Source organism: Lissotriton helveticus, chromosome 7 (assembly GCF_964261635.1).
Source record: "Lissotriton helveticus chromosome 7, aLisHel1.1, whole genome shotgun sequence".
In the NCBI taxonomy this organism is placed as follows: Eukaryota; Metazoa; Chordata; class Amphibia; order Caudata; family Salamandridae; genus Lissotriton; species Lissotriton helveticus.
Genome location: NC_136068.1, coordinates 1,608,664,777 through 1,608,689,343, shown reverse-complemented (window position 1 = coordinate 1,608,689,343; position 24,567 = coordinate 1,608,664,777). Strand labels below are relative to the sequence as shown.

Genomic DNA, 24,567 nt, shown 5'->3' with positions numbered 1-24,567 from the left:
CCCTAAGATCTTATGTTCAGCTAGAAAGTTTACTAGCTGTTTATTAATGTAGCTTTCAAGTGTTTTTCCAAGGAGAGGTAGCAGCGAGATAGGCCTGTAGTTGAAAAGCACTTCAAGGTTGCTTGAGAATCGGGGATACTTGAGCACACTTCCATGCAGTTGGCATTTTAGCATAGGTTAGTGAGAGTTTGAAGAGCATAATCACTGATGGCACCATGTGATCGGCTTGACTGGCCATTATTCTAGATGCACATAGATCTTGGGGAGAGCCTGAATTGGCAAGAGCTAACATCTTCTGCACTTGCACCATGGAGTATGGCTCGAATTCACCCAAGCCAACTGTAGTATTTTGGTGAGATTGACTTAATCCATCCCCGGTAGCTCTTAACTGGTTGGAAAATTCTTGTATATGGTATTCATTTTTCTTCAAAGAAGTCAGCTAGCGTGTTACAAAGTCTTTGGGAGTCCGGGTTGTTGGGGTGCAAGCACGAGGTTTCACAAAGCTATTTATGGCTTTGTACAGTTCCTTTGTGGAATTGACCGCCTGAGCAATTGTGGAAGCTATATAAAGTTCCAGCGCCGGCTTGATCTTATTGTGGTAGCCGTTTAGCAGGGCCCTGAATGCTGCTTTATCCGCAGGGGATTTAGTGGAGTGCCATGTACATTCAAGCTGTTTGCATTTCGATTTCTCCAAACGCAAGTTGTCGGTGTACCAGGTTACATGGCTTCTCAGGGAGGTAGATGAAGGTTTTTATAAAGTCAACAAATTGGTCAAATGAGGTAGTGAAAGAATCGCAGACAGCAACCAGGGGAGTATTAATAGCGATATGTCGTGTCATTGTGATGGCCCTAGAGATCTCAGAGAAGGAAGTGGGAGTAACCGTCTTTCGTCTGCGTTATGTTCTGTTAGCTTCTATACTAGGTTTGGTCGGGGCATTATTGCGTGGGATACAGAACTTGATCAGATAGTGATCTGACCAGGTAAAAGAAAGAGGGGTTTCACTTATTGCTTCTGCTATGTTTTTAAAAATAAAGTCAAGGGTGTGTGTCCTTACCTATGCGTAGAGCCTGTCACTATTTGTTTGCGCACCAGGGTTTCCCTATCTGGTAAGAGTTGGGTAACACACGAATCATCAGAGTTTTCACCATGGTAGTTGAAGTCACTGAGTGCCTGTGTCTGTTACACAGGCTCTAAATAACACATTATTTCACTATATTTTCACTGCCTTTGCAAATATATGTTCCATGCCAGTTAAAATGAATGTGGGTCAATAATATGTTCTTTAGAGCATGTATACTAATAAACTCTCATTCACACATTTATTGCTAAAGTACAGTGTAACAGCCATGAGAAAACAGTACGTATTCTATGTATGTGCCACTGTGCAATTACAGTTCAGACACACTTTCCTTTGCTTTTGACATTTCCTCCCATGCATTGATTCACACAAAATTTGATAGTCGAATAGCTACAGTCTGGCATGGCAAAGTTTGTGCACTTACATCTAGAGGAAAAAAGGTAAAGGGGGAGAATATGTGTTTTCTTATTTGAGCTCCCATCAGAATATTTGTTTTTGTTCATGCCTACAGATACTGCTCAACAGATTTACACTAAACCTAGCATGAAAGCGTAACTTTACTCAGAAAGTGTTGGTTTGATGAAGATCCGTTCATTACTTTTTGACAAATAAGGTGTTGAAAAGGTGGCGGGTGTGCTTGAGAGAGTTAACACTTTTATATATCTCTGCTGTTTATAATTTTGATTCAGTAATTAGTAATTTCTGTCAATCACCTTTGACGGGGGATGCAGATAGTTAATTTAGGACGAGAGTTATAGTTCCTTCAGATATCTATAACTGATGAATTTCAGTGGTTTTGTTTGTTTCAAATGGCATGTTTTAACTAACATTTTCACCTAAATATAACATTCCCTTAACCTTTGTCTTTTTAGCAAATATGCGTGTGTGTATATTTGCATATATGTTGGCACCGTTATAACGCGTTGTGGCAACGTTACTGCCTTGCTCACACCGTGTGTGTGTGTGTGTGTATATACTGCCTTGCTCACTCTGTGTGTGTGTGTATGTATGTGTGTGTGTGTATATATATATATATATACATATACACACAGAGTGAGCAAGGCAGTATCTACACACACACAGAGTAGCTCACTGGAAGTTTAAGTATATGTGTGTGTGTGTGTGTGTGTATATATATATATATATATATATATATATATATATATATATATATATATATATATATCCAAGAAAGAAGTGACTCAAACAGATATATTCACCAAAGAACAAAAATATATTTCCACTACAACGTTTCAGCTTCCGCCTTCCTCAGGTAGTTTCAAGATGGTAAGCTCAGTGGCTGCAGAGATGACACAGCTGATGGCTGGCTGTTGTTTTCTTGTGATCCTTCATCTTCAAGTATATATATATATATATATATATATATATATATATATATATATATATACACGCCAGTGGTTATATGTTAGTATTTCCAAAGCACATCGTTCACCCAAAAGTTTCATGTCACAATGTTCATAGGGGTGGCAAGTGGGAAGGCAATACAGCATAGAAGCTGTTTACTCAAATGTCTGTTTAAAAAGCCATTTCTTTAATGCTTCCCTGAAGGGAACCAATTCAGTGATAGAGCAAATTTCTATAGGTAGAGCATTTCAATCCTTAGGACAAGTACTGAGAATCTTCGCCCTTCTTCCCTATCTTTCTTAAATCTAGGTACCTCCAATAGGTTTGTTAATGCAGAACTAAGGGTCCTTTTAGGGGAATATGGCAACAGCCAGTCAGTCGAGAACTTTGGAGCTATTCTCCTGAGGGACTTGAATACTAAACATCAAACTTTGAATGTAATGTGCTGTTTTAGTGGCAGCCAGTGAAGGCTTTTCAGATAAGGGGTGATACGTGTCCTTTGAGGTAGCCTGAAGACCAATCTAGACACCACAATTTGAATCAGTTGTAATCTCTTGAGTTCACTGTAAGGGAGGCCAATATATTTGCTGTTGCCATAGTCCAATCTAGTGCCGATAACAGCTCCCATAATGGACTTCATGGCACCCATAGTCAAGAAAGGTTGGATCTACCTAATTGTAATACTGCGATAGTTTAGAATTTATGCATTCTGCAGTTTTTAATGTGAGATGCTGTTTTCAGATTATTCATATTCCACAAAGTATAGATTCACTCCATACTGTAACAATGTTTATCTCTCAGGGGATCTCCATTGATAGTCCATAAGCACTGATAGTCATAAGCACTGAATATTGCCGCCCCCTAAGGGTATCCCAGAAAACCTTTCATAATAAGTCTTCATAAGTTTAGATGTTCGCCTTTCTTCACAGAGGCCTGTAGAAACACTTAATAAATTAATATTGTGCAGCCTATAAAAGAATCTAGAACTGCCATTTTCTTCAGACTACATTTATAAAAGGGTAATTAATAGATATTTATATAAACATTTAAGACCAAATAATTTGCAGAAAGTTACTTGATTACTCAAATCTCTTTCACAAACCCTTTTTAAAAGGAGAAGGATAAAGGAATAAAAGACATTGTTAGCCCTATGGTAGCCCAGTAGGCTGCCATTATGTGAATGTGCAAAACAGCGTCTGCGCCTTTAGGAGCGCAGAGACCACTAGTATCCTGTCTCGCCCAGCAGGTGGCATTTGCTTCAGTTCTTTTTCTGGCTCCTGGTGGCAGGATTTTGTGCATTGAATTCAACCTTTTGGGGTTTTTTTCATCAAAAATCTCACTCGAAAATGTTTGTTTTGACAACCGTTCCACTCAAATTATTTCATCTGTCCCAGTGTTTTTCTGTCTTTTTCGGACAGAATTATTTTTCCATTGGTCAAATAAAATGTTATCTTTATTTGACAAGTGTCCTGCATGTGGCAGGAAGAAGACCAAGTCAGGTTCTCATAATGTCTGCATTATCTGACTTCCTTAGAGCCACGATCCTGACAGATGTCAACACGAGGAATGTTTCCAGGTGCACCCTGCGGAAAAGAGAGAAGATTTGCCTCCATGGAACACAGGAGCGACACAAGCAGCAGCTGCAATCGGAAGCTGGGACATCCAGAGAGCAAGGACAGGGTAAGTCCTCTACCAGGGCTCTTCCACCTTCCTCTGAGCACTCCTGGTGTGGGAGATCCAAAAAGAGAAGCCCACTTCAAAACCAATGTCGTTCCAATTGGGCGTCGAGAGCATCAACACTGACACACGATACGATACCTAAATGTTCATCGTCGAGGGCTGGTGAGACGTCGAAAAGGAGACAACAGTCAATGTACAGACATAGAAGGTCGACGTCGAATGAGACTACGGCGTCAAGGCTCAGAAGAAGTTCGACATCGAGGAGTGTGTCGATGTCGAGACACAGGAGAAACTTGACATTGCGTAGTCTGTCTACGTCGAGACTATCCAGACATGCAGAAAAGGTAAAAAATCATGGGCAAGACATCTACCATCATCTCTGGATTCTGAGTACTCCAGGGTATATTTTCCTTTGTCACGTATGTTACTGCTAGACTTTCATACTCCTCCTCCTCCTCCTCCAGGGCTTCCTCTACCTCCTCCGGCGCCTTTTCCAACTCCAGCATCTCTCCCGCAACCACACCCTGAGGCCTTTATGTTCTCCGCAAAGATTGCGTTGCAGATCTCCCATCATTCGCACTCAGGCATTGCCACAGGTCTCAGTGTTCCTCATCACGGCCAACCTCCAGACACATACATCACCGTCATGCATACAGGTCAAGTTCAGATCAAGAACCCGCTCAAGACATCGTTCGACCTATTATTCTTCAACTTCTTCTGCCAGCACTGGAAGATATACACCAACACTGTCTGATTCTTCCCAACCAAGGGTCTCCTTTCAGAAGTACCTGGTGAGAGGCGCTTCAAAATTGAACATCCCTATGCCAGCTCCTACACCATCTACATCTGTAATTTATTAGGCGCTTCACCACCGATAAGGTCAATACCTCTCCTGTCATTGTTTCTGGGCCTATTAGAACCAACCATGGATATGTTCCTCACTCCGGCCTCAGCCAAATCTGCTCCGTTGAGGCATTAAATGAAGTATAGACCTCTAGAGCAGGACCCACTGTTTCTCCGCTCAGACCCTACCTTTGATTCTGTGATCATCCTTGCAGCAAAGAAGTAACATTCCACCACTTCTTCTACGGTACCACCAGACAAGGATAGAAAAAAGTTAGATTCAGTGGGGTGCAAGGTTTGTGGTACAGCTGCCACTACCATGAAGGCTGCAAGTGCATCAGCTCTCCTGAGCAGATATGACAGAGCCTTGTGGGAGTCTTTACAAAAATGTGCATAAGTCCTCCCTACAGATAAACAATAGAACTTCCTTCAAGTGGTCAAGGAGGGCATGATGGTCTTCAACCAAATAATTAGTTCTGCTGCAGATTTGTCATTATTAGCAGCCCACAAATGCTATCATGGTGTGTGCTTGAGAAAAACACAAATCCCAACAACTGATTCTTAATCTTCCTTTCTAAGGATCCACCTTATTCAGCATCCAAAAGGAAGATGAAAATACCCGGATGAGGTCTGAAATGAAGACCCTTAAAGCTAAAGTAAACCTTGAAAAACAAAAAGAACAGCGAAGATAAACATACAAGCTTTACCAACAACGTTTTTATGCACAGATGGTTCAAACCCCTCAATGCTACGGTGGTTGCCAACAAAACTAAATATAAAGACCTTACCAACAGCAACAATGTTGCCAGCCCGGAGGAAGAGATAGCCAACGGCCTGCTCAGTGGGGAAAACCTGCAGCAGGCTCTAAACAATGAATCTTTACTTCCCCCTATATTGTTACTCACTCCAATAGGGGGAAGAATCTCTAATTTCCTGACAGAGTGGCACTCCATCACGATCAACATCTGGGTTTTAAATATTGTACGGAATGGATATTGTCTCAGGTTTATCAGTCCTCCACCAATAATCCCATCAAAACCATCCAATCAACCTCTGCAGCAGTTGCGCTTGGAAGTAAACATCCATCTGCTAAGGCATGCGGTCAGACTGTTCTTCCCGAACGACAAGGCATGGGGATTTATTTCCGCTATTTCTGGTGAAAAAGAGATGTCCCAGATACGAGTTCAGACCCATTCTCGATCTGAAACTATCCAACAAATGGATTTGAAGCGAATTAATGTGAAGGCTTGCGCTACATCAGATCTATCCCAGATACACCAGGGAGACTGTGTCTGTTCAATAGACCTTCGAGATGCGTTCTTTCATGTTCTAATAGCCAAGAAACACCACAAATTCTTGAGGTTTTTCATAGGTCACAATCATTACCAGTAGAGCATGCTTCCATTTAACCTCAGATCAGCCCCTAGAACCTTCACAAAGTGTATGGCAGTGTTAGATGCACAAGTTACAAACCTCAGAATTTTTGTCTACCCGTATCCAGACCACTGGCTCATCAAGGAGTCAACACCTCAGGAGCCCAACTGCATTACCAGTTAACAAGTAATCTCCGCCGATTTCGGCTGCATATCAATCACAGCAAGTCAACCTCTACTCCAGTCAAAACAATACATTACTTGGAAGCCACCATCAACACCATTCGTACAAGAGTGCATCCTTTGGAGGAGAGACTATTATTAATCCGTCTGAAGTGTAACGCTCTCATGAAAGTTTCCCACTCCACAGAACAGTGTAATCTTGTCTCAGCTAGATGGCTTCATATATTTTCCTGACTTCGAATGCCCATCTTTACATGTGACCTCTACAGGAATGTCTTGAAGATCAGTGGGATACATTTTCAGGCAACTGGGAGGACTAGATCACACTCCCTCCCAATACAAATCAATCTCTGAAATGGTGGTGCTTGCCGACAAAACTGCTTCAAGGGATGTTATTTCATCAGGATGACCCTTCTCAGACAATAGTGACAGATGCCTTGCTGTTAGAATGGGGAGTTTATATGGATCACCTTCAAATCTAGGGAACATGTCTTCCAAGAGAGATGACTTTTCACATCAATCTCCTTGGGCTACGAGCAGTTCACCTAGCAATAAAGGATTTTCTCATGTCCTTCAAGACGCATTCCTGCTTGTGCAGACAGACAACACGACAACCATGTTCTACCTCAACAAGCAGGATGGAAAGAAGTCCAGACCTTTGCCTCACAAAGCCCAGACAATTTGGAATTGGCTGATAGCCAGAGACCTGCGCATCTCTGCAAATCAGCTCCCAGGTGTTCAAAATGCTCAAGCAGACTCCCTAAGCAGAGTCCTTCAGGAAAACTACAAATGTGTCCTTCATGATGATGTTGTACGAATAATTTTCATAATGTGGGGTGCACCGCACTTCAGTTTATTCACCACACTGAAAACTAAAAATGCCCAGGCTCTGCCTCGAGGTACTTCCAAACAAGGATACTGGGGAATGGCCTATGGACCGACTGGTCCAGCAAATTTCTCCATGCCTTTCCTCCGATCCCCTTGGCTCTGTAAGTTCTCATCAAACAGTCTTACTCAAGGGCCATAATGATCTTGATTGCTCTGTAGTGGCCCAGGCAATGGTGGTTCACAAACCTTCTTCACATGTCGGAGCACCCACATCCGAAGCTGCCGTGCAGACCAGATCTTCTTACGAAATTCAGCGGTTCGCCCCAACCTCTCCTCCTTGAGTTTGTCAGTATGGCTTATGAGCTAGTTCATTATGGCCATTCGAACCTTCCACAAGTATACATGAACATTCTCAGGGAGGCTAGAAAACCTTCATCTAGCTCACCATATTTTTTTAACTGGAAGAGATTTTGTATTTGGTGTTCTGTCAAGAACGTGAATCTAACAACCTGCCAGGAAGAAATTATTCTTATGTGTTTAATTCATCTGGCCAAATCTGGCTTCTCTTCCATAAAAGTTCATTTGATGGCAATTACTGCCTACAGAAAATTTCTTTCACAACCTCATTTCCGTTATCAAAGATTTGTTAGAGGGGTTGAAAAAAGGTTTTTCCTCCCATAAGACGTCTCAATATTACCTTATGCAGTCTCCTTTTGAGCCCATTCACAAATCGTCCTTGCAACATCCCTCTTGGAAAGCTGCTTTCTTTGTAGCGATCACATCAGCACAATCCAGGTGTTATATTCTAACTAACCATTTTTCATTCCAGTAAGGTGGTTATGAGGACTCATCCAAAATTCCTACCTAAAGTTATTTTGGACTTTTACATTAATCAAACCATTTGCTTACCTACTTTCTTTCAGCACCCTTCCATTCCTGCTGAAAGGACTCTCCATCCTCTAGAGATCAGGCGAGTCTTAAAGTTTTATCTGGACAAAAAAAAGATATCCAAAGGTGAGATCAATTGGCCAGTCCGGACAGGTCTATCCATGTCCAAACAGTCCATATCCCGATGGAAAGTATCTTCCATTCTGTTATGCTATTACAAGACAAATAAGTTTCTGTCCGGTAGACCTATAGCTCACTCCACTAGAGGAAAATAATCTACTGCTGCTCTAATGAGAAGTATACCAAGCTGAGATCTGTAAAGCAGCTAAATGGAGTTGTATTCAAAAGTTTACTAAACATAATTGGTTGGACTCAGATGCTAGAACAGATACTCAAGTAGGACGGACTTCCCTGAGAAATGTATTTGCTGGATTTGGTCGATTGATTGGTCCTCTGTCTTTTACACTGCTCTTTGGTGGGGATTGGTTTACTACTCTGTTCAGTGCTTATGACTATCAATGGAGATCCTCTGAGAGAGAAGGAATGGTTTCTTACCTGTAATCCCAGTTCTCTCTCAGGGAAATCTCCATTGAAGTCACAATCAACCCTCCCACCTCCCCGGAGGAGATGACAGAGGCAATTATTGGGCCTATCTAACACTGCCACATCTCAGCAAAAAGAAATGAAGCAACTGCCACCTGCAGGGCATGATGGGATACTGGTGGGCTGTAAGCCCTTAAAGGCGCAGGCGCTGTTTTTACATTCACATACTGGCAGCCTATAGGGCTACACTGTTCTTTTTTCCTTCATCCTTCTCCTTTTAAAAAGAGTTTGTGAAAGAGATTTAAGTAATCAAATAACTTTTTCCAATTATTTTACCTTACATTTATATATACACATATATTCATTACCCTATTTTAAAGGCAGTCTGAAGAAATTGGCCATTATAGCCTTGGCTGCCCAATATTCATGTCTTAAGTGTTTCTGCAGAACTTCTTCAAGAAAGGCAAACAGCTACACTTCAGAAGACTTATTATGAAAATTGCCCTGAGATCCCCGCATGTGGGCAGGACTATTCAGTGCTTAAGGCTTCAAGAGAGATTCCCCTGAGAGAGAACTTGGATTACAGGTAAGAAACCATTCCATCCTTTGCACGAACGTTGGACCATATGTATGCGTGTTTGTGTTAGATACACTGTTTATTCAGTCATCAGGTGTACTGCTTGAGGCATTTACTTCATAAATATTTTATGCAGTCTTCATGTACTATGTAGGTCGCAGATCCTTCGAAAAGTGCCCATTATGAAATTGATGAATATGACTAACAAATAGTAACTTTATATCTGTTTAAAGGTTACCTGGGGTCACTCTTGGGGTGAGAGAAGTGTTGTGTCATGCTCCCTGCCGCTCTAGCCCGATTCAGCACCCTAGCATGCTGTAATTTGACCTTTTCTATACAGTGGGCCTCTGCATCAAGGGGGTTTGGTTCTTTTTGGAACTGACTAACTCCATCTGCATTCCTTACAGGCCCTGGATTGTAGGGTAGATCTAGTAAGTTGGAGATTTACTGGTGCATGCTGGGACGGTGGGGGGTGCATTATCTCCCAGAGATGGACCATCTACATTAAAACATTTCTTTTTTGTGTATTTCCATTTCCATCCATGCTCCATTGTCATTACCTGCGCCTCCGCTCTCCAGCTGCCAACGTCTGCACGCCGTCACCTCCGAACGACGACTGGTACAAACAAGACGTAGCGCTCCTGCATGACCTGAATGCCAATGCAGCCTCTTGGATCAAGCAGTAGGATGCATGATGCCTTAGGGGTGAGTAGCATGGGACGGGACCCCTCTTCTCACCCTCTCCAGACCTATGCCTCTTCCTGTTCTCTTCATGTCCCTTGCACTCTGCTGGCTGCTGACGCGTGCCTGACCCTCCATACCAGCCACATCTCATGTTCGTATTTATGTATTAGGTGTTCAGTTCAGCTACTCTGCCCCATGCTTTTGCCACACCATGGGACAATCTAGGGTTGTGAAGGAGTTCTATCTTTCATAGGAAAGAGTCTCTGAGTGAGCATAAAAAATACATAGGACAGCACGTGATAGCAAGAGTGTGTGTGTGAGTTTGTGTGTGTTATATGTGTTCGGCTAAGGAGTGTGTATTTGCGTGTGTGGCAGTGCATTTACACTCCGAGGGTTGTTGGCTGTTGGTTTATGGATTGTAGTGTGCATAGTGTATGTACTTTTCTGGTGAGTGAGTATGTCCACTGTGTCCTAGGCTATATGTGAGCATGCTTTGTTTTTAGTTCCGCTCCATGTTTGTGGGTGCACCTTCCTCTCTTTGTTTGTGTATAAGTGTGTAATGTAAGTCTTGAGCAAAGATGTGTGCTTGTATGTGTTTACCAGTCTTAGGCATGTTTGTATGTATGCTGTGGGTCTTTGCCTAAGCTTTATGTGTGTTAATGTTATGTTTGTATAACTACATATTGTAGATCTCTAGCTTGTTTTTTCAAGTGCTATGCTGTTGGTAGTTTGCAGGTCTGTGTGTTGTTAGATTGTTTTTAGCTGGTGCTTGCATGTGTGTGTCTGTGCATTTTAGCCACATAGCTATAATGGCTGTAGGTACAGGGGTCTGAAGTGTATTTTGTATGTGCATGTTAGGTTTTTATAGTTGGGGTGTGTGTGTGGGTGTTTGTGTGCATGTATTGACAATTGTCTGTGCCCGCAAGCTTAACCTGTGGTCTCAGAACTCAGAGGTTTGTGCCTCCTACTCAGAGACTCCATAGCTGTTTAGAAAATTAAATAATGGAGTACACATATAAATAAAGAAGCAAAATTAAATATTTAAAAACATTTTGTACATAGGACGGAATTTGAATTTGGAGACTAAAAAGTAAGCTGATAGCGTTGGCTTGATTCATGGGGTACTCCAAACCAACTCTAGCATGGAAAATTGGCCTCAATTGAAGCACTGAAATGTTCCAGCAAAAACAGAGAATGCATTAGGAGCAAAAAATACAAAATGATATGCTAGAGTCTAACATATAGCTTTGTGTTTTTGAATTAAGAAACAAATTTAAATATGCTCCAAGCCTTCCCATTAAAATTGATGTTTTTCAATATTTATCTGTTTATTAAATTAAATAGTTAATAGTTTGTGTATTACTTGATGTACATATGTATTATTTTGATGAGGTTCAAATCGTTGAAACTGCTGAGGCTGAGTTCCCCAGTTTCTAGCAATGACTCAGTGGTGGTCCATAGAAGTCAAAAGGGTAAGAACTGCTAGCCTAGGCTACATGTGTGTATGCATTCATGTTTAGTATAAGTTTTTATTGGCACTTCAACATGAGAAATTTATCATATATAAACATCATTGTTAAATATAAACACAATAACAACCACCACATCCTCCATCCCCATCATTCTCTACAAGAACACACCAAAGTATTGCACCGTGTACAAAGAAAATGGCTCACTGCAAAAATTGATTCAATATCATGTCTCCACATGATCATATGCAGTATTAGCGGTCTCCAGTCACAGTCCTTCAGTCAAGCAACTTATCCTTCACCCCTCACTACTAACCCACAGCTCATGGGGGCAGGGCATCTGGGGCCTCCAGAAGCTCGGCAAGAATTGCCGCCCAGGCCTGGCTGTCTCTACATATTTTTCGCAAATAACTTTCCTCGGATAACGGCAAGTCCGCCTTATCTCACAGCAATTCAGACACATTTGGGGCTACCTGAGAAAACCACCTAATGGCTATTCTTCACTTAGCAAGTACCAAACCCAAGAGGAGAAGCTTCCTAATAAGCTTTGTTTTCCTTCGAGCCAGGATCGTTCCCAGTAGACACTGACCAACATACCTGGGAATGGACCACCTAGTGACTGCTTTCAATGACTCCACAATGTCCACCACAAAATGTCTAATTCGAAACACCCATAGAATATATGCTTAATATCTGTGGCTGTATTCTGTGTGCACTTGCATGAGTTAGCATTAGTGTGTCTGGGGATATGTGCCTATTGTAGTTCTTTACCTTGTGTGTGTGTGTGTTTGTCTTTGCGTGTTATAGATCCTAGGCTAGGCTGTGTGTATGTGCTTCTGTGCTTAGATGTGTCAACATGTTACATTTCCTTGGCTAAGCCATGTCTGCATGAACATCTTTGTGCACATGCATATTGGGGTTTCTGTTGTGTGTTTGCTGCTTAACTTGCTGACCTGTGTGTTTGGGGCGTGGAAGGGCTATGTTGGAATGGTCTTTGCTGGATTGTGTCACTTTTGATGCATGTGTGTGCATGGAAGTTCTCTTGCATGTCTTTAAAACAGTTGTATGTAGATCTAGGAGAGATATGATTTGTGTGCGCATACTGTAGGTCTCAGGCTAGTGTGTGTATGTGCATACATTAAGGGCCTTATTTAGATTTTGGCTGATGGGTTACTCCAACACAAAGGTGACGGATATACCGTCTGCTGAAATATAAATTCCATAGGATATTATGGTATTTATATTTCAGTGGACGGGATATCCATCACTGCTGTGACGAAGTAACCCGTCCGCCTAAATCTAAATCTTGCCGTAAGTCTTTTTCTAGGTTGTGTACTTCTGGCTGTGTATGTGTTCTCTTCCAGGGTATACTCAGCAATAGTTATAAGCACTGAATAGTGCGGGGCACCTGGAGCATATACAAAATACACATTCACACACACACACACACACACACACGCACGCACACACACACACACACACACACACACACACACACATATATATATATGTTTCAAAAACCGTAAGCGTGCCCAATACCCTCAGACATACTTATATATATATATATGCATATATGTATACATGCAGTCTAAATGCCAAATTTGCATTGTATTTTTCATTTAAAATAAATACATATCCATTTAGTATTTCTGTAATATAGAACATGCACTTTTTCACTGTCTTAACATAGCCTTTATTTTCAAAGAAAAAAGCAAAGTAATCGAAGGCAGTTAGCCATTAAGTGCATAGAGAAACCACAACAGAATAAACTGGTGCCGTGTCTTTAGGACCTCAAGACCTCCATGCTCTCATCATGTCCCACAGGTGACAGTTAGGTTTAGTTATTTTTTCTGGCTCCTTCTGTGAGGAGCATTGAGTTCGTCAGTTTTTGACTTTCTATCAATAATTGATATTCAGAAGTTGGTTTTTTGACCTTCATTCAAACGTTTTTGAGTACAAGCTGTACTATCATCCTGTTTTTTCTGACTTTTTTGTTAGTTTTTAAGAGAAATGCCAGCCTTGTTCAACAAATGTCCTTCGTATTGAACAAAAATGGCAAAATCTGACCCACACTGTCTGCATTGTGGGTTTCCCATCTTCTCACCAACCAGACAAGCGTTAATATTGTCAACGAATTTCCAGAAGGACCCTGCCTGACAGGAAAAGAATCAAACTACATACAATACAGGAGAAAGTAAAGGTGAGATCTACAAGTGGCCTGGAAGGTTCTCAACAACCCTTCAAAGAGCCCTCCTCTCCAGTGCGGTCTGAGAATAGGGGCAGAAAGGATAAAAGAAGACACCACTCTGCCACCGCTTTGACGGAGAAAAGATCAATACCGATTATACCTGTTTGCCCAACGTCTGCATCAAAATCGACATCGGAAAGGCCTCTGCAGTTCTACAGAGTCAAGACCAGGATGATCCTGATCACACTGGAGTGGCCTTGTCAATGGTGGTATCCGAACCTTCTTCAACTATCCGAGACCCCCGATAGCAGGTTGCCATGCCATTCGGACCTACTCTCAAAACTCAGAGGGAGGGTGTTCCACCCCAACCTCCCATCTCTGAGATTGACGGCATGGCTCCTAAGGTCCTCCAATTTGGACATCTAGGTCTTCTATCAAACTGTATGAACATTCTGAAAGAATCGAGGAGGCCATTTACGCATAAGTCATATGCTTTTAAATGGAAGCGTTTCTACCTATGGTGCACCACCAACGGCCATAATCCCATTTTAGGACAGGAAAAGGTTATTCTTCCCTATCTACTGAATAAGCTAAATCAGGCCTTCAGTTTGCCTCTATAAAGGTGCACTTAGTGGCCATTACAGCATACTCAAAATCACTCACTCAGGTTTCCTTCTTTCAGATGCCTGCAGTTAAGATTTCCTTGGGAGCTTGATGTAGTCCTTTCTAAATTGATAGGTCCTTCCTTCGAACCCATACATAAAGCATCCCACACCAAACTGTCTTTTTATCCCCGAAACATCGATGACCTGGCTATCGTCCCTTCCTAGGACAACAAGGCCCTGACAGAGAGACCTGGAGAGAAAAGTGGGAGAGCGGACGGAGGTCACTGCTGGGCCCGAGGGCTGAGTTGCTTGGAGCTGTACACGGTGTCCGGCCTGCCGCTTGGTGGCTTAGGACTCCTGAACTCCTGAGTCCGTGGGCCCTGGGAGATGTTGTTGCAGCCGTGGCCTGACTGGGTCACCTGCCCACGCAGATTGGAGGAGACCGGCCCGGACTGGGCCGTGGCTGATGTGGTAATAGGCTTGCTAGCCGGATGTGGAGCGAGCCGTGCAGGTGGAGGCGTCGGGTGCCCACTCGGTGTCCAAAGGTGTGGGGACGACAAAGAGCTCCTGGGCGGGCGAGATTCGTGATCCCGGCCCTACTGTGGTTCTGCCAGCTGCTGTTGACGAGAGACAGGGACCATGGTAGCCGCTCGATGGCTGCCTGGTGAGTCAGGTGCAGGAGAGATGTGTGATGGAACCCTCTCCCCCACTGTACTAAAAACTCGAGGCCAAGGTCGGACCTGTTGGTCGGCTTGCCCCTGCCTGGGGCCTAGAGGGCGAGACTTCTGGAGGCCAGTTTTCCCTCCTCCTGCCGCCCAGGTAGAAGACTCCAATCTGGCAGGGGGAGGCCCGGAGCACAGCGCGAGCTTGGTGTGGCGCACCCGTGTCTAGGAGACCTTGCCTGACTGCCTGAAGATTGGGGGCGGCTGTGGGACCCCTGGTGAGTCCAGAGTGGGGTGTAGGAATGAGGGGTTTGCTGACACTGGCCATGACTTGATCCTACATCGGTACATGCCCGTTACTCAAGATGGGTAAACTTAGGGCCCAAATGGCAGGTGTGCCGATTGACACAGAGGGGGTGCAGTTGGATCCTGTGGAGGAGAGGCAGGGTGTGGGTGAGAAGGAGGACCCTATGCGACAGCAGTTGACTAAGATTCTGGAGGCTGTTGCCGATACCAAAGCCACCTTGCAAAGGGACCTTAGTGCTGTGTCTGTTGGGCTTGGTTTGCTCAGAGCAGAGCACTAAAAACTTGTGGAGCGGATTAAGGTAGCGGAGCCCTCTCTTGCTGACCTCCACCCTGCCCCCAAATCACTATCCATCCAAGTAGCGGAGCTTTCAGACAAAGCACACACCCTTAAGTGTAGGCAGGAAGATGTGGAGGTCCTCAATAGGAGGAATAACATTAGGATGGTTGGCCTGCCTGAAAGAGTGGAGGGCAAGGACACAGTCGCCTATCTGGAAGAATACTTTAGAGCAGCGAATGTTCCGACAGGCCTGTCAACCCTGGTGAGGGCCCATCGGGTGCCGGCCACCTGGCAGAGCCAGGGTGCCCGCTGCGACCGGTCGTGGCTAGGCTCTTCCACTATAGAGATCGGGACTTTCTGCTTCAAAGTACTAGAACTGTGGGCCCGTTTGTTATAAACAATAGCAAGGTCTCAGTATTTCCAGATTACACAGTCGAAGTGCAGAGGAGGAGAGCCTCTTTCCTGGAGGTTAAAAGGACTTAAATCGTCTGTTCCTTTTGGGTGCTCCCTATGACTCCCTATCATGGCGCGGATATCTCTATCCAAGCTGATCATGGTCTTGCGCTTTTTATACTTTATTGTCAACCTCCCAACTGCTATACCCGCTAGTTGGTTTTGTCAATTGAACTACTTATTGCGAGACCTTATATGGAATGGAGCACGGTGGAGGGTGTCATTGGATACCTTACGACACCCACTGCCTGAGGGCGGCCTGGTAGTATCAAACTTTGAATTGTATTACTTAGCTTCCAAGTTACAGTGGGTTGCACAATGGCTGGAGGGGCTGCAGCTTGAGGAGACTGGGTGGGCGGATTCCGGAATGTGCCCCACCCCCTTGCTAGCTAAACTACTCAACCCGGCGATTGAGGTGTGGTACCGGTTCCTGTTATTGTCTATAGCTATGCATTGCTAGAGGAGATGCAGGACAAAGACTGTGGGGACTCCTCTGTACACCCTACTCTTGCCCCTGATCAGATTGCCCCATGGGGAACCCTTAGTGGTATGTACAGCAGAATAGTTGGCGGCCTGAGCTAGACACAGTGGGGAACTGTTACCACCTGAACAACCTTGCCCCTTTTATGACCCTGGTCGAAGATTCGGTCCTCCCACCCAGACCGTTTCTCCAATATGAAGCCCTAGTCCGGACTTTTAAAGCCCTATGGGGAAGGGATATTGAGGAACCCCCTACTCACCTGGTACTACATTCCCTGTTGACACTTGGTAACCCACAACACTTGGGGAAATGGTTTTATTGCTCAATAACTGAGACAACTCGTGGTCCCCTTTTAAGACTGCGTGAGAGATGAGAGGCGATCCTTGGGAGGGGCCTCACAGATTCAGAGTGGAACAGGGCCTTGGCGTATCCTAAATCAGTTTTGCATAGTACTAGGCTGAAATATTTGCAGTCTAGTTATCTGCATATGACCTATATGACCCCCCATAGGTATGAGGTTGCATATGGCGGTGAAGGCCTTGGTTGTCCGTGGTGCAAGCTTGAGGACACAGATTTTGTACATATGACTTGGGTGTGTCCTGAACTATGCCGGTTCTGAGAAGAGGTGTTGATAGTGGTGGGCACGACACTGGGCCGCACACTTGCTTTCACAGTTGAGGTTATTGGGACTATTTCCCCGCCCGACCGCCCATAAAGTCAGAAATAGATTTATCGACCTCGCCTTAGTCTTAGCTAGATGGCAAATAGCTATGGCTTAGAGATCCATGGGCAGGCCTATGGTTGGGGTCTCGAGGCACGATGTTGCTCATTGGGACGGAGCAGAGAGCAGAGAGCAGAGCACTGACTAGGGAGGAGTCAAGAGGATTGTGACGGTGTCCCGTTGCGGAGCAATGGAGGGAAGTCCTAGACACTTGGGAACACCTGGAGAGGACGGACATCGATGAAGAGAGGGACAGGGAGGGAGATCAGCCAGGTGGGGAACATGCGCCCATGGTTAGGGCCCTGGCCCGGAGGGGAGGGGCTCTATTTGATGGGTGAAGGGGGCTACCTGAAACCCAGTTGGCCCCCCCTGACTGTCCGTGCTCCAGTTTTAATGGTTTACCGGCTGGGGAGTGTACGCAATTGGCCCTCTGCGGCACCTTCTGTCCTGATGGATGGCACCCCTCTCGTCCTGGTACCAGCCCCTGTAACCCCCGACGCGCGATATACCACCCTGCGCATATTGGTTATTAGTTGAATTAATTAGGTTAGATTATGGGAGGCATCCCATCTTAATTCTATAAATGTGTTGTGGATCGATGTACCAATATGCCTCTTGATGACTGAAGAACTGTTTGCCTGTAATTATCTACGGGCTGTTGATTAAAATACAAATGAAAATATGTGTAAAAAAATTAATAAATGAAGCGTCCCTGCAACACCTGACTTAGAAGGCTGCTTTCTTACTGTCAATTACCTCTGTTCGCAGAGTTAGCGAGATCAAGGCTCTGTGTGCTAAGGAATCTTATCTAATTTTCTACTCCAACAGGGTGATTCTGAGAACTCACCCTATTTTTTTACCGAAGGTGGTTTCTGATTTTCATATTAATCAGTCAGTTACACTCCCTTCTCTATTTTATCCCGAACCCATCCATCCGCCCTGAGAGGGCAGTACATCCTCTTGACTTCAACAGGGTTCTGAAATTTAACCTGGATAAAACCAAGGGCATAGGGAAATCAGACCATTTATTTGTAAATGATAGTCTCATGTGCATTGGTTTTCCTTCCTCTAAACAAACCACCTCTAGATGGATAGTCTCGTCCATTACCTTCTCTTACCAGTTAGCTAAGAAACAACTCCCTAGTAGACCAAAGGCTCATTCCACCAGGGGAAAGGCTTCCACTACGGCCCTTCTCAGAAATGTACTCATTGCAGAGATATGTAAAGCTGCCACATGGCGATTGGTACACACCTTTCTCCACCGTTATTGTTTAGATTCTGACACTTAGGCAGATTCTCAGTTTGGACAAGCCTCCTTAAGGAACCTGTTTGGGTAAATTGCCCTTAGGGTGTATTAACTATACTGGTGTTCCTCCGCAGGATTCTGGGGATGAGCTTGCTACTACCATCAGTGCTTATGACTATTGAGCAAAATCCCCTGGAAAAGAAGGATAAGTTACTTACCTGTAATCCTAGTTCTCTTCCAGGGGTGTACTCATCAAAGTCATAAGCAGCCCACCCACCTCTCTGGTGAATACTACTTATAGTAGCACTCTGCTTCCATACTATCGCTACACATGATACGTCATTAAAAAGGCCTGACCTAACTATCACCTGTGATGCATGATGAGAGCATTGAGGTCTTGGAGGTCTTAAAAGCATGGCGCCAGTTTTATCCTGCTGTGGTTTCTCTATGCAGCCTAATGATTAACTACCTCCTATTACCATGCCCTTTTCTTTGAAAATAAAAGTTTTGTTAAAACATTGAAAGAGTGCATGTTCTATATTACAGAAATGCTAAATGGATATGCATTTATTTTAAATGAAAAATCCAATGCAATTTGGCATTTTAGCCTATTTGGTGGTTTAGGCTGCATGTATAGCTATGTATATATGCATATATATATGTATGTTTGAGGGTACTGCGTACTTTGAAGTTTGTTTAATCATACATATATGCTCTGGGACCCCGTAGCATATACAAAATACATACATATGGGCATGGGCGGGACTATTCAGTGCTTATGACTTCAATGAGTGTACCCCTGGAAGAGACCTAGGATTATAGGTAAGTAACTTATCCTTCCAGCGTGTTATTTGTCTTTGTTACAGAGCTTTTAGTGATGTGTTTGTGTGGTATTTCTCTCAGTCTATGATATATGTATGTGCACAAATGTTCCATTATTTTGCCAGTTTTCTTCAGTAATGTTTCTACTCTGACAGAATATGCTCTTGCACTCAATAGGTATCGCTAGAGATGTATTTATTTTGATAAGGCCGCAACATTATTGTGCAATTTGTACTTGTTTAACCATTTCAAAACAATCTCTTTCTCATTGGACTGACTTATGTATATCCCTCTGCTATCTATTGGCTAATATATCTCTTTGCGGTAGGGCCAAGACCCATTTCTAACAGAAAAAAAGTGACAACTACTGTCAGGTTGAGAAACATTCTGTGAGCAGACATATAAACAGTAGCTACTCGAATATCTGTTCATACATTTGCAAGACACCATTGTCGTGACTCTCATAAGAGAACTGGTTCTAATGCAAGTCCACTCACCACAAGAAATATTTTTGGTTTGACATCCTTTGTAAGGGATCAGTTATCATTTGGTAGGTCTTTTTTTTTTTAAACAATATTTTATTGATTTTATTGAAACATCTTGATTCATTGAAATCAAAACAAGGTCCGGTACACATAGCAGCAAGTATAATCCTAGCTTTTGGATGGATGGGCCAACATAACCAGACATTTTGTGTTTTTGTTATGAGGGCCCTTACATCCTCTGTCCAGTCCCACACGAAAAGTCTACATATTCTCCGCCAGCACCTCCCACATAGCGATCTCAAGGATGAGGACATTCATTATCCCACGCTTCCTCCATGAATAAGGAATCTGTTATTGTTTTGCCTCCAATGTACATTAATACCTCCCCCCACTAAACCGAGATCCTGATGGAGCGCAGCAATCTTGGACACCACATAGTTGGTCCAGCCCCTCCAAGATAATCATCTAGGGTCTGCCATCTAGGATCGAATTTGTGTGCCCTATCGCAAAGCCCGAAGTTAGGTTCTCCATCACTATCAACACCTATAATTTACTTGCCCATTTGTGTATTGTGGGTGATTTCCATTTCTGAAATATATGCTGTTTTGCTGCAAAGAGCATATTGAGGATTATCCTCCAATTGCCCTTTATCATACTGGTTTATCCTATGTGGCGAAGACCCAGAATTATGGTCATCTGGTCTGGACACAAAGGATAACCTATCACTCCCTTAATGTGGCTGAGAACCTCTTTCGAGAAAAGTAAATCTGGAGCATGCCCACCACATATGGATTACATCCCCTCCAACCCTCTCCAACATGACACATAGGGCTGACCATAAATACACTTTATGCGATGTGGTGTGATACACCAAAGCACCATTATCTTCTATTGATTTCCAATGATGTACTCTCTTAAACAAAGATGGTATATCTGCCCAGAGTTTGTGCCTTCTTTGTGGTTGTTTTGAGTAGTTTAAGCATAGGGTTCAGCGTTTCATTTTTGACCATCTGGGATCCCCGTTTAGTCCATTAAAAGAGTATAAATCTCGAATTTAAGGCCCCTGGGGCCTGCATAGGTTGTGAACGCTTACGCCCAGGCTGTCAAGGGATGAGTAGCCTCAATTTTATTTGTAAGGGAGAGGACGCAGTGGCCCAACTGAAAGTATCACATCTGCTCTATCTTACCAGTGAGAAATCTTGTTTGCACTGCAAGAATTCCTTAATTTCACCTCCTTTGAGTCCCCTGTGCAGGACCCATCCTAGTCAGCTTCAGAGCTCCCACCATCAGATAACCTTTGCACCGGCCAGGCCATTTATCACCTAATCAAAGCAGCTTGGCTAAGCCTGTTAAGGCTGATCAACTAGCAGAGACCACTAAAGGGCTAGATTTTGGCTTACAGAAGAGAAATCTCTATAACTTTTCGTCTGTACTAGTTATGATAAATTCAGCAGTGGCAAGTTGTGGACTTGAGCAATACCAATCTTTTATGTCCTTGAATGATATTTACACTCCTTTACTAACAATATTTATACCTGAATAAAATATTGTAATGTTAGCCTATGGAGCTATGTATCTACAATGAGGAACAATAAAATGGGCAGTTTTTCCTCACCAGGGCATATAAAACATCTTTTATTAGGTTCATGCTTATAGTTACATGGGCGTCCACCACTGGGGCACCTAGGGGATATCTGAGGGGTGCATAATATGTAAAAATAAGGTAGATCATCACTTTTAAAATGCCCATACCAAAGTCGGATTTGCACATAATTTACTTTTAAAAACAGTGTGCAAAAGCCAGGCTGCCTTTAAAATGACGACAGGCACTCAGCTGTGCACACAGCCAAGTGCAGAAAATCAGCTGGGACTCTAAACTCCCATGCCCTATTACATACTAGAGACTTATATGTAGTTTGAAACCCCTATCTCTGTTATATACTAGGGACTTATAGGGTCTGTCAATACCAATAGTAAGAATTTACTTTTAAAGACAGGCTGCACGGCAGGACTGCCTTTAACAGGACACCATGCACACAGCAGCGCGCACACAGACATCTGCTGGACCTCTAAACCTCCAGGCACCATTATATCCTAGAGACTTATAGGTAGATTGCACCCCCTGGACCTATTACCTACTTAGGACTTATACGGTCTGTCATTGCCAATTGTGAGTGTGCCCTACTATATGTATCTTTTTACACATAGCAATGGGTCTGGTTAGCAGAGCCCAGGGTACAGTCTGAGTCAGTTACCACAAGTATCATTCAGCAAATAATGGGAGTGAACAGGGCTAAAGAATTACTTTCTAATAGTAGGTGATCACAGTCATGTGAGAATATATATTATATCTAGGAGCTAGTCTATTTCCTAGTGAATCTGTAGCTTTAGACCAAAACCTGTACATACATATATTAGTATCTGTTTGCCAAAAGGTGGCCCTATCTGAAACAAACAATGGTAAGTTATAAGTGTCATTCTGAACCATTTAATTCAAAACATTATCAGTAATGTTATATTTTAATTTCCAATCTGTCAATTGTGTCAAATTAATTTTCGCAATTGAAGATGTCTTCAAATCTGAAGGAGAAGCAAAGCTCATGCACGTTTATTGCATAGTCTTATTTAAAAGAGTTAATTCCCTAGGAAGCATACATCCTCAAAACAAGCTATCTGCTCCAAGAACTTGCTAAAATGTATGTCCCCAAACTCTTTTCTCATTAATACTCTCATTCGAATACATGTAACCTTCTTCTAGAAATTACTCAATAGATTGTGGTGAATATATGAATTTGTGACGAGTATAAACTTTTAAGGCGCTTGTGAATAATGAAATGCAGATAGGTCTGAACTGTCATCACAGTTAAAATAGAATTTTAAAAAAAAACTTCTAATACTGTAAATTGGTGGTATACCACGATACTCCCACTGTGTAAGATTATGTATTTTCCTTTAGCTGTTTGCTTAATGAATGTCGATGTGGCCATAATGATGGAAACAGAACAGCTCCTTAATATTGTAGATACGGATCTTCCTTGTTCAATGAACCATCCAAACTCAAATCACTCATCAGTTGTTTAACAGCACTGATATTGTATGGGATTCTCAAAACATAAGGAGTTTGAATTCGTTTTGTGGGGCCCAAACTCTAGTAAGGGCATCTCTCCCCAATAACTCCATCAGCTAATGGATAAGCTATGTTATGACTACGTGAAAGTCTCTTTTAGCTCTGTGCGATGAATAATGCGGTTGCAGCTCCTGTATAGCAGCGATGGTGTTGGTCTTTCTGGAAGATAGTGCCCATGCACCATCGACAAAATAATAATACACATAGTGAGCCATAGAAGAAATTAGATTGCAGCGAAGATCGAAGTTTAGGACCTTGGTAGGCGGATATACCTGTCCCACCCCAGAAACTGGTAAAACTCCGACCAGAGTTGACTAATTGTAGAAGCTAATGTTTCTTGAAGAGACGGAAGGAAAACAGTTTCTGTTTCAGCATATAGATTGGGCTCTTTTTCAGATAATGCTTTCTTTTTGCAATAGCAACATCTCAATTGATGTAGATTATTTCGGTGGTTTCAGTTATAGTAATGGTAGTTTTGAAGTTGCAGCAAGTTCAGTTGTTGAAGATGTTGCTTTCACCACATCTGGATCAGTACTTGATGATGGGTATACAGCTGAAGACACCTATGGCTCATCAGACCCTGGAACAAGACCAATGATTTCAAATCTGGTGTACTCTTCTTGCAGTAACTCCAGAATAGGGAGAGAATGATGTACTGGACTAATTTGGAGGTACTTTGGCATTAGTGGCAGGTCATTAAACAGAATTGAACACATAGTGCTTCTTGATATGTTCAATCAACACCTTCCTGTTTTTCTTCGCACCAGAGAGTGGTGGCAGGATTACTCAAAAACACTTAGAGGCTATGCAGAGCAGTCTGTCTAGAACACACTTTTATACTCATGTATGTGTATTTTACGTGGAGCTTGTGGGATTTATGGTTCATACTGCAGAAATGTCAGCGTCCTAAGTGTAGGATCGTATTCAGATTTGACATTGTGTGAATTATGCATCATGGCTCATTGTACCCAGTGCAGGTGTGGTGGACGCACTTTAGGGATATTTGCTTTAGTAGCTAATCCCCAAATGTAGTTGTAGGGGAAACTGATAATCTGCTTTCCCTGTGTCAGAGAACGCTCATTCAAAATGGTTGTCTTCTCTGCCGTGAGAATTTTCTCTGTTGGAGTGGATAATTCCTCTTCATTCAAATACAGGTCTGTAGCCTGTGGAGGTCTCTTTCTCTTATTGTTAACTACCTATGTGTAGCTTGAAGTGGTAAGAACAACCAGAATTTCTGCGTTTATTTTGTTGCTATACTTCTGGCAAAATTAATGTCTGTAACATGTCTGTCTGCAGTCGACATAAGATATCAGTATGCATGTCCGTCCAGTTCTTTTCAGAAAATGTCAGTCATCAGTTCATATAAGGGCTTCATGCACTTCAGGGTAATGTGGTTTTATTAGATATTGAGCTTGCACTAGGGATTCACTCCATAGATGAATCAGATGTGGCACAGAGTATTTATCCCACCCTGCTTGATTTCTAAACAAAGCCAGAGCCTGTTTTAAAGCCCACTAGTGCATTTTTTTCCACGATCCTGAGGTGCTAAGGTGAAAAATCATTTGATTATTTCTCCCTCCCCATGAGTTACATCCCATACAAAGGATGGAGGCTAATCACCCTCAGCGGAAATTATATCATACGCATTCATACATGTAACCAGAATACTGCTTTTATTTGCA

General features: G+C 43.0%; 1 protein-coding gene across 5 annotated transcripts in view; it reads left to right on the top strand.

Annotated features, from left to right (window-relative positions):
* The window catches only part of LOC144770588 (voltage-gated potassium channel KCNC1-like), a 1,394,341-nt gene that overhangs the window by 1,271,421 nt on the left and 98,353 nt on the right, over positions 1–24,567 (top strand). The window contains exon 4 of one of the 5 annotated variants that reach the window (XM_078655242.1): positions 9,939–10,064. The exons of the other annotated variants lie outside the window; for them this stretch is intronic. Coding sequence (XP_078511368.1) covers positions 9,939–10,045 — 107 coding nt within the window. The 3' untranslated portion in view covers positions 10,046–10,064. The remainder of the gene's footprint in view (positions 1–9,938; positions 10,065–24,567) is intronic. 5 annotated transcript variants of the gene reach the window in all.